Source organism: Adiantum capillus-veneris, chromosome 28, assembly GCF_014529385.1.
Source record: "Adiantum capillus-veneris isolate H3 chromosome 28, ASM1452938v2, whole genome shotgun sequence".
Lineage (NCBI taxonomy): Eukaryota > Viridiplantae > Streptophyta > Polypodiopsida > Polypodiales > Pteridaceae > Adiantum > Adiantum capillus-veneris.
Genome location: NC_140958.1, coordinates 122,059,000 through 122,069,321, shown reverse-complemented (window position 1 = coordinate 122,069,321; position 10,322 = coordinate 122,059,000). Strand labels below are relative to the sequence as shown.

Genomic DNA, 10,322 nt, shown 5'->3' with positions numbered 1-10,322 from the left:
GGATTCATAAAATACTTCGAAAGGTGGAGACAAGTAATTTCACAGCTCATACATAAGAAATGACCAACTATGCACCTTTTCAAGGGCTGCCCTCCTCGCACCTGGCTGAACATTATGGCCATGCTCCCCAAGATGGATCACAAAACGTGTCATTGTGACATCCTTTGGCATCACATAATAGATGGTGCATGTGCTAAATTTTGAGCAAGTGAATATTTTCTCACAATAGTGGCAAGTTATTTTAGATTTACCTTCACTCGCAAGATAGCTCATGCTGACTTGTCTATCCAAATGATCATAAAAGAATGTACTATTGTATCTTCTTTCACTCATATAAAAAGGGCAGTGACCCTGTAACATTGAAGACTTCCAAGATAATAGCTCATATATTTTATACCTATAGCTAGATTATACCATATATATAACAATATTATATACATAACCTTGATTTTTTATTTGTCAAGCACTTGGATGTCAATGTAGAGTGAATTCCAACACACAGTATTGGCTAGATAGTGTGAACACCACAAACATCATACAATAATCATTTTGAAACGCAGATCCCAGGAAAGTAGCAAAAGAAAAAAGTGAGGTAATGGGGTTCCATGGTAATCCATTAGACATGAACCTTATAGACCAAAGGGATTCACTAAGGGTTTAATGTATGGTAACATGTGAGTGTAAGGTAGGCGGTTTATACAAGGGAGGTAAGGTGCATTATATGAAGAATGGTCCCATATATGGGGGTTACAAAGAGACCTCTCATGCATGCAGATGATGTCCCTGAATTTATAGAGAACTATAAGAGCTTATGCAACCAGCTTGTACTCTAGAGATGGCACTTTCTAGTTGGTCTTGAGGGAAAGTTTTATTGCTCAAGTTACGCATGAGTATGGCTTGATCAACTACGCCCCTGATGGTGGAGATATTTGCATGATGAATATGAAGTTGAAGTTCTTGTAGCTTCATCATGAGCTTAGCAATACTAGGATGGAATTCTAAGGAACCATATGTTAAGTATGGAGCTTGATTTACTCCTTGTAATTTTTTGTGGTAAAAATGCACATTTGTAAGGCCCCCATTATGAGGAGAAGCCATCGTGTGTGAAGAAAAATCACTCGCCGGAAATAAAAAAACACTCGTCAAAAACCAAAATTTTCACGGCCATCGGAATTTTCCTTTTCGTCGGAATATTATGGCCGGACGGCGGCCGGAAAGTGGTTGGAAAACAACCGGTCGGTTGGCCGGTTGGCCGATGGCCGGTGGCCGGTGGCCGAATTCAAAAGTGGACTTGTCTTCTCAAGGGCGGCCACACATGGGCGGATTGGAGAGTCCGATTTGGACTTTGTCTACACAAGGGCGGCTACACATGGCTGCCTCTCATGAGAGAGGGAAGCCCCTTTGGCCTATAAAAGGAGGCCTTTTCTACACACATTTTAGAGTGTGAAGTTGATGCAACAAGGTGGGTGTGAGGGGGTGAGAGTGAATCAAGGCAAGAGCTCCAAAAGGGTATAATCCCTTTGTAAACTACTTCTTGTTTTGAAGTACTAAAGACATTGAGTGGCTGCTTTTCCGTGGACGTAGCCCACATTGGGTGAACCACGTATATCGTGTGTACTCTCTCTCTCTCTCTCTCTCTCTCTCTCTCTCTCTCTCTAGTCTATAATTTCTTGTGTGTGAAAATTATCTCTCTCCATTAAGTAATCTACTCAATTATCAACTTAGATACATCCTATTTCCTAACACCATATACATCTATAAGACCTCCTTGTTAGGCAAAAACTTCACCTTCACTACCAACTGGCATATACAAAAATCACCTTTGCTTGCCTTACTACTAATTACCTACTCTCCAAGCTCATTTCTCCAAGAGATCTTAACATCATCTCTTGCTCTAGCTGTTTGTCAATTACAAGAAGAGAACTTTGCGCATGAATTCGTCCACCCATGATCAATGCCAATAATATTTTCCTTACTTGAATTTTATCTCTACAAAAAGGCCTTCTCTCCCTAGCTCAAGGTCCCTCACCTCACTCTTCAGAGCCTCAATGCAAGTGGTAGCATCTTCTAGCAAGGATGCCTTGTCCATCTACGACACATTTGGTACCACTATCCTTAGTGCATAATACCATTGGTTCATCCTCTTTCGTCTCATATGCTTTATCTCTACATTATTCAAAGGCTCCAATCTGCCATTTGCAGGCTTCCTTCTTGTCTTCCTTGGCCTTATCTCCTCATCAATCTCACTCTGCTCAGCTATGTCTTCACCACAAACCTCTTCACCATAGTTCTCAACTTTTACAGTAGTGCATGCATTGCCCTTTGTAGACCATGAATTGGTAGTCGAAACATCCTCTTGAGGAGTGTGTTTTTTTTTAGAGCTTTTTCACAATTTTTAGGTCTTTTAAGCTTGTGTGCTTGGCACAATGCAGGGGATGTTATTTTTTAGATTAGTTTCATGGAATGCACCAAACAAGATTAAAAGACTTCTTGTGCAAATTACGAAGGGAACAACATTTCATTAAGATTTTAACACACATTTGGCACATATGGAATCACCAAAATACTCTCAGCACCAAATAATGGTAACATTCAATGGAGTAGAGAATAGGAACGCCTTAAATAATATTACTTTGTCTACAAAGAAAATTATTCCAAACACATCTGCAAAATAATCTAGAGTTTCTTGAGAAAACATCAAAACTATAAATCTTTGTCACTCAATGTTGGTCGATGGATAACCAAGTGTTGCTTGTGTTTCAACTTTAAAAACTATATATAGGCTAAATACACATGCTTGCAAGCTAAATATGATTTCTTATTTTTCTCTCGCTACTCAAAATCAAGTCATGTGTAAAAGGGCTCATCCTTCACATGCACTTAATAGACATCTTGTGCTTGTAGCATATTGTCCTTAGGGCTATCTGTCAACAAAAACTTGGCTCTAAGTAAAGGCCTGTTCTAGCACTGTGGTATTTGTGCCACTCTCTATCAACCATCTTGTTGATGTATCTTGTGGGGAGACTACCTGCTTGGCCACATTGCTACAATAAGTAACATCATGGCCACAAAACCACATCCTTTGGTGTTGACTTTGAGCTTGATATGTTCTTTCTCCCCAAAACAAGGAGCCACCAATTCTAGTACCTTACTTTGCATATTATTGGCACACTGTGCCCCTTGCACCATACAAAAGCAATTTTGAGCACAAATTTGTGGCTTTCTTCTTATTGCCCAAGTATTCTTGGATAGCAACACTTCAATATGGTTTGGTAAGTGGTCACATCTATTCACTGCATTATGAGCAAACAAGTCCTCATCCATGGATGTTACATTAACATTAAATATTTGTTTGTATCTATCTCCATCACACTTAGAAGAAATCTTCCTAGGATGGCTGCTATCTTTTCTTTGCCCAGACTCCACTACATAACCATCTCTTTCTTTTGAACAATCTATCTCCGTGGAGGACTGGCTATTCATCAGGAGCAATAACTACAAGTCATTACTCGCTCTAGCTAACTTGTAAGAGTTTTTAATTGTTTTATCGTGTAAGGTTTGAATGACACACTAGAGAATCAACAAAATATCTTAGTCTTGGTGAAACAAAAGTGGAATGTTCCTATCTCAATAATATTTTTTATATGAAAATATAGTAATAGAATTTTAAATCAATAAAGATTCAACGCTTTTAAAAATTTTAATACAACTCAGAAAAACAACATAAAAATGTGTTTCTTAACATGTGATTTGTGGCAAAGACTCTGTAATCTGTTTGTCTCGACAACTAACAAATAGACATTGTTTGAGTATGCAACATATGTGTATGCCTAGTGCACAATATACATTGTCTTTGCATACATCTAGACATCTTATATATGCATTTGTTTGAGCACGCTCATCTGTAGTGTATGATTCACATGTAACATAACATCCTCTTTGCAAACCATGTTCCACTTCTTTGTCACCATTCCTCTATTTGATAGCAATAGCAGTAGCAACACTTGGCAAGGCGAGAGAGAGAGAGAGAGAGAGAGAGAGAGAGAGAGAGCAGATTCAAGATGATTTTACATCGCAATAGAAGTGTCGCGAATGCAGAGCTCCCTGCTTTCATGCATGGACCCTGCACTCTTTCTCGCCTACTTTAGGTGCACGAGGCTCCCCCCCCCCCCCCCCGGGGGGGGGGGGGATTTTCTCATGCCACATGGACACGCCACTTGTTATTTATCCATAGACCCTCTCAAGAACCAGCTCACGGAGTAGATGAAGCTATGGTGGAGAGGCCCTGTCTAGACTGTCGTCTAAGGCATCACGACAGTGTCCACAAAGAGTACAACAACAAACATGGAGGCCTTATATGGTCCAACAACCTCTAATGAGTTCGAATTGAGCAACTCTTGTGACTTGGAAGTGTAGGAGTGTTTGCGAAGGACACTAGAACGTGTTTGGCTTGATCATGACAAAGACCTATAACATATGCAAGCACTAAGTCTTTTCGTGCCAATAAGTACCTCTCTGCATCTCTTTCCTTGTCTCTCCACAGCTTTGAGGACCTGTTTGGCAATTGGTACAAACGTCTTTCCCATTTACCAGCTTTAAGGGGCATTAGTAGATCAACATCACAAAAGTGGAATTGTTCAAGTTTTGGTAAGACACCCGAACTTCAACCTTTCAAGGTGGTGTTCGATGACAATTAGAGCTCGGAGTTGACGCCACATGCGGCCGAGGTCCTCCAATCTACGGATGCCCTCCAAGTTGAGAGCCTATAGGCTTGTCATTCTGCATCCTATGGGCCACACTTCAAGCGAACCGAGCAGGGGACAATCAATCTCTTCACCACTTAGGCAACAACCTGCTGCCAAAAATACGAGATCGGCTCCAGCTCCTTATCCACTTGTTCTAGCACAACAGTATTGTCCAATTTACTGACGCTCAAAATCTTTAAACTTTGCAGAGAAGTAGAGTCACAATCCAGCCGCTCAAAATTAGCACAGTTTCTGATTTCTAAGAATGTAAATGAGCTCAATCCTGCCAGCCCCAGCACTACCAATGACTTGTAGTTTTTCAAACACACAACTCTCAGGCATGAGAAGCCTTGGAGATCCACTCTCTTACAGCTACTATATATTATGTAGGCATTTGGCTTATCATATCCGTCAAAAACATCGAAACATCCACAAATTCCTTGATCGAGGGAAAGATGGTCTTCATCAGCTACAAATTAATGGAGCATTGATTCTTGTATGCCACATTTTCAAAAAAGGGGCTTAAGCTATGTAAAGCCAACATTGCCCACACATTAAGAAAAAAAATGCTAATTTATGTTTTCTACTTTGGCAAGAAATACATGGCGTCCAAAACCCCTTGCTATGACCATAGTTGAGCTTAATAAGAGCTCCACTTGGTACGTGTATGAGACTAGAAAAGATTTTTGAGAAAGAGACCACATGTTTAATATGGACTCCTCATTTTCACGCTTTCAATTTCTCTTATCAGGCCTTTTAATAAGCAGGCATACCTCTAGCCTGGTTCCTCCTAAGCTTTTGGTTGAGAGCCTTTCCCCCAATTTCAATTATTTTGATATGTACTTCCATAAGAATTACAGAATAAAAGATTTTCTGTTGATACTTCTCCCTTATCCTATTTTCTCTCCTCTCTGTCAGTCTCATACTAGTGGCATTACAGACCATGCGGTTCATATTGAATTCATTCATGATATCTGACAACCCAATTGCGTACGCAATATTCAAGCAATTAGCCACCAAAACCAAAAACTTCACACAAGACACTCAGAGGACAAGTTGGTAAAAGGCCACAGACTTGTACTAACAGAAATACTTCAACAACCAACCTTTTTGCACTTTTGGTTTAGAGATAGTGTCTGTTTCAAACATCTTTGGCAACAAACTTATGACCTGCTCACTCTCTACTATCTGAGTTTGAGTACTTTGCAATATACTTTGAGCTTCTTTTGCCTCACTCAATATTTCAATTGCATGGTTCTTTGAAGTTGTGATGCCACAGGATTTTTGGCATGTAGTTAGATTGTCATCTGCAAAAGTCATACGTAAGAGATTGGCATCATGAATTTGTCCTTCATGATGAAAATACTTGCTAAATTGCACGCTTACTCACAAGCAGCCGTCCCTTCCTGCTTTGTACTCAGCTGGACCACCCTACTCTGTAAATCATTACAGAATTAACTTTGCTGGAGTAATCAAATGGCTTCATCAAACCAGCAAAATTTGAACTTACCAATTAAGAGAGGTAACAAAGAGATTTAGAAATTACCAATACAACTTCCAAAAAGAATCAAGAACAAAAACTTGAGAGCTGAAACTAATGCTGTACTTTTCTTTCAATTACACTGCTGATAAACAAAATATGTCCAGCAAAAAGAAAACAATTTTCTGAACAATAGATCATCTAAAGTTAAAGCTACCACTAAACCAGAAATCAGGAAAGTTGAAATCCGAAAAATCAACCTCTTGAGGGCAACAAAAATAAGAGAAGACCACAAGACATTGGTTCCAAAATTACACCGATTTCTATAAAAAGAAAAAAACAACTTATAAACCAAAGCACTGAGCTTTGTATGGTATGCACCCTCACTTCACTGCCTATTTGAGCATTAAGAGTAGTTTCATAAACCTTATCATAATATAGGTCCCACCTCCAAGACCAAGGCCCTCATCTCCCAAATCTTCATTCTCCTTCAGGCAAAAACTCCTACCCGACTCAACATCTCCAATTTGGAGCTCTTCCCAGCGCCACCTTAATATCGGGCTGCCAATGTATTTGGAGTGACCATATTCCTGAATACATTATGCAAACTTCAGGTAGACGTTATGAACCTCTATAGTGCCACCTTTGGAAACAGTCAAGAAGCCATGCCTCTGTAGATCTTGTATCTGTAGGGGGTAAAACCCAACCAAGCCAATAAAAAAAATTAGTCAGCTCAAAACTCCTCGTGTTTTCATTCGCACATATATACAAAGATGGATAAGAGTCACAGAAACATACGATCATCATCTCTTCTTCAAAATGAAAGATGAACCGAGTCACATACAGAAATGAGAGTCTGAGGTACTCATCAGGCAATGCCTTGAAATTGTCCCCATGTAGCTCTTCGATCACAACACTCTGCTCATATGTTTTCACTCTTGTCCAGAAGTTTTGAAGATCATGTCCACAGCTCCCTTCTCGTACCTAAGCAGCCTAGCACCCGCAACCTTCAAAACCAAGGGTAACCAAACTCATCAAGGTATAATGCTTATCCGAAGGTGCACATCTGCCACTTGCATCGTGTAAGAGCATTTCTCTAGCTTCAACCACATTTACTATCGCACGAAGACCTTGGAACTAGATATGTGACAGATTTCTCTACTGCTCCTTCGTACGCTTGGCCTTCCTCCCCCTCCCCACGCTCGAGCTCGCAACTCGTCCGCGTGCGCTCGAGCGTGGGAGGAGGAGAGAGGTGTTATATTTCGCAATTTGGCCACGTGTGGCCTTTATTCATAGCGAACACTGTTTGTGGCCTTCGCGAGCTCGAGCGTGGGAGGAGGAGAGACGTGTTATATTTTGCATTTTGGCCACGTGTGGCCTTTATTCATAGCGAACACTTTGCTGTTTGTGGCCTTTATACATAGTGAACACCTTGCTGTTGCTATGTTTTTTTTAGGGAAAATTACCAAAATACCCCTCTAATTTGAGGAAATTCCCAAAATACCCCTCAAATTTCAAAAATTCCCAAAATACCCTTGTATCTATTTTGGTTGGATTGTTCAAGATTTTCTAATCTTCATTCATATTTGATAATTGAGATTCGTTTTTGAGTGATCAACATGTAATTTGTCACCAATTACCATCTCAAAAAAGGCAATTATGTCTAAAAATAATGGAACAATTCATCTCCAAAGCCTACGTAATTAACTCAGATTGTAGTTTTAGCATCTTGTACGATAGACAATCACTCTTCTTGTGAAGATGTACAAAAAAATTTATTTTTTGAGAAATTTACTCTCACAACCAGGGGTATTTTGGGAATTTTGGAAAATTTGAAGGGCATTTTGGGAATTTATGACAAAATATCGGGGGTATTTTGGGAATTTTTGAAATTTGAGGGGTATTTTGGGAATTTCCTCAAATTAGAGGGGTATTTTGGTAATTTTCCCTTTTTTTTAATGTGTGCATTTGGTTGGTAAAGCCTCTTTTATTTTCTCATGTGGGCCCTTTCTCTCCCTCCTCCTCCCACTCACGAGCAGGAGGGCATCCTTTTTGGTATCTTGAAGACTCGTTGTAAGCTTTATAGCTTTTGGATGACTTGCTCCCACTTATGGCATTTTGTGGTGTTTTGTAACTCTACGAGAGCAGAGATTTATGACTTACTTCCTATTTAGGTGTTTTTGTTGAGTTACGGATAGAGCAATTAAGAGGGACTACGGATTTGCGGCCCAAATCTGAGCAGAGATTGTTGATTTGCTACCCTAATCAAGGCAAACATTGCTAATTTGCAACCCTAATTTTCTATTTTGCAACCCTACTTTGTTGTTTTTTGTTGCTCTCCCTCAGCCCTACTCGTATTTTGTAGATCAATGGCCCTTTTCCCTATGTGCCCTTGCCCTCCATCTTCCTCTAACTCAAGAGCTTGTAGCTCGTCCGCGCACATGTGGAAAAATATACTAAATTATAAGCAATGTGGAAGAGAAGTTTGAATGCATACAATCTTCCAACTTTAATCAAGTACATAGAAGTTTGAGTTTATAGAATCTTATAAATCAAATCAAGTACCATATCATGCATGTTTGGTGCAAATGCTGCAAGACCCGAGCTCGCGGTTTGAAAAGATACAAAAGTTTTCAAAAAAGCTCTAAGGGAGAAGCTCACAAATTTATATTCCCCGCGGTTTGAAAAGATACAAAAGTTTTCAAAAAAGCTCTAAGGGAGAAGCTCACAAATTTATATTCCCCCCTCTTGAGTGACATTTCTTGTTTCAGGAAACCTTGCAGATGGATGAGAAACATCGTCATGTTGAGCCCCCATCATCAAAGTGTATTTAACTCGAGCATTATCCTTGCCATAATGAAATTGTGGTTCAATGGACTACATCAATGAGTAAACTGGTGAAGTATTGTGGCTATGGTGGGCCTCACTTAATCCCTTTGGTCGTTCACAATTAGAGCTCTCAATACTAGATAGTATACTCCAAATGCTTTCCGCTCCTACATCCTCTTCTCTTGTTGCTCGGATGAGTTTCATAGAAGAGAAAATAATGGAGATCGTGGGAGACATGACCAACATGAGGAGAAGTATGAAAGACAAAGAGACCATGATAGACAAGATGAAGATGGATTGGATTGTATCCACAAGGATGATAATAATTGATGACTAGATTCACACAAAGCAAGATGATCGCTAGGCTGAATACAATGGATATGTTGGCAATGAGGATCATGAAAAACATAGAGACCCAATCAAGAGAGATCAAGGCGATAAATACTTGAACCATCATAGGGTTTCACATGTCATGATCATGGTCACTTTGTGTAGCTTTCTAGTAGTCATGAGAAAAAAAAGGGGATTGTGCATGTATTTAAGGCTATAATAAAATATTATAAAATTATGATATATCTAGTTGGGTGTTGCCTCATCCATAACGACACTCCTAAAAAGAAAAAAACTCTCATCACCCCACTATCTCCTCTCCCCCAAAACCGTGCACTCTCTCTTTGAGGGAGTTAGTTTGTTAGTAGCCTACAAAAGGAAGCGTGGTGGCCCTTAGAAGGTGACACTTCCCACCTCACAACTAAAGTTTCCAAGAAGCGCTTTACCTCACATCACTCACTTCCTCTTCAATGGACTCCTCTACCGAGGTTTATCTTTTGAGTTTTTTCTTTGGTCTAAGATGAATAACAAGTAGGAGCATCTTAGGAGACCTGCCTTCCACTTTTTTACACTAACGATCTCGTGTTTTCCCTTGGTGATTCTGGTATGTAACAAGATTCCCCTTTGGCTAAATATCCTACCTAGAATCTTTATCTCCTAATTTTTTCTCTATTTCTCATGTAAAAATCAATTTTCATATAATTAAGATTGGTCTAATAGGGCTTGAGACTTAGATTTACTGAAGATTTGAGTTCTTTTTTTTAATGTGAAGTAACTTTTTTGTTTTAAGCAATTACCTAATCTCTCTCTCTCTCTCTCTCTCTCTCTCTCTCTCTCTCTCTCTCTCTCTCTCTCTCCAACCCAAAAAAATGATGATCTCTGCTTATTTCATAACCCAAAATACAATCTAGAATAAGGTATGAAGCTTTTGGTTGTCT

The 10,322-nt window shown here is 39.5% G+C and overlaps 1 protein-coding gene and 1 pseudogene across 4 annotated transcripts; both read right to left on the bottom strand.

Annotated features, from left to right (window-relative positions):
- Positions 1-789: 789 nt before the first annotated feature.
- On the bottom strand, positions 790-9,291 carry LOC147421209 (transcription factor MYC1-like; annotated as a pseudogene).
- Positions 5,800-7,543, bottom strand: LOC147421210 (uncharacterized). Of its 4 annotated transcripts, none has more exons than XR_015186941.1 (3): positions 7,070-7,543; positions 6,136-6,911; positions 5,800-6,052 (listed from the first exon to the last, which is right to left on the bottom strand). XR_015186941.1 is itself a non-coding variant. In XM_086504197.1 (3 exons), exons 1-3 carry the CDS (start codon positions 7,315-7,317, stop codon positions 6,825-6,827), a joined length of 273 nt encoding a protein of 90 aa, XP_086360323.1. In that variant the 5' UTR covers positions 7,318-7,542; the 3' UTR covers positions 6,525-6,824. The 4 variants fall into 4 exon arrangements, 1 of the variants encoding a protein (XP_086360323.1); XR_015186940.1 differs by having other exon boundaries at positions 6,132-6,911; positions 7,024-7,536; XR_015186939.1 differs by having other exon boundaries at positions 7,024-7,536.
- Positions 9,292-10,322: the final 1,031 nt, after the last annotated feature.

Excerpts from the sequence above, each read along its gene's own strand:
- LOC147421210 (XM_086504197.1), bottom strand. The coding sequence starts at position 7,317 with ATGCTCTTACACGATGCAAGTGGCAGATGTGCACCTTCGGATAAGCAT. Across the intron at positions 7,144-7,251 it reads ATTATACCTTGATGAGTTTG|AGTGTTGTGATCGAAGAGCT; the intron begins GTTACCCTTGGT and ends ACATATGAGCAG. Across the intron at positions 6,912-7,023 it reads TTGAAGAAGAGATGATGATC|ATACAAGATCTACAGAGGCA; the intron begins GTATGTTTCTGT and ends TACCCCCTACAG.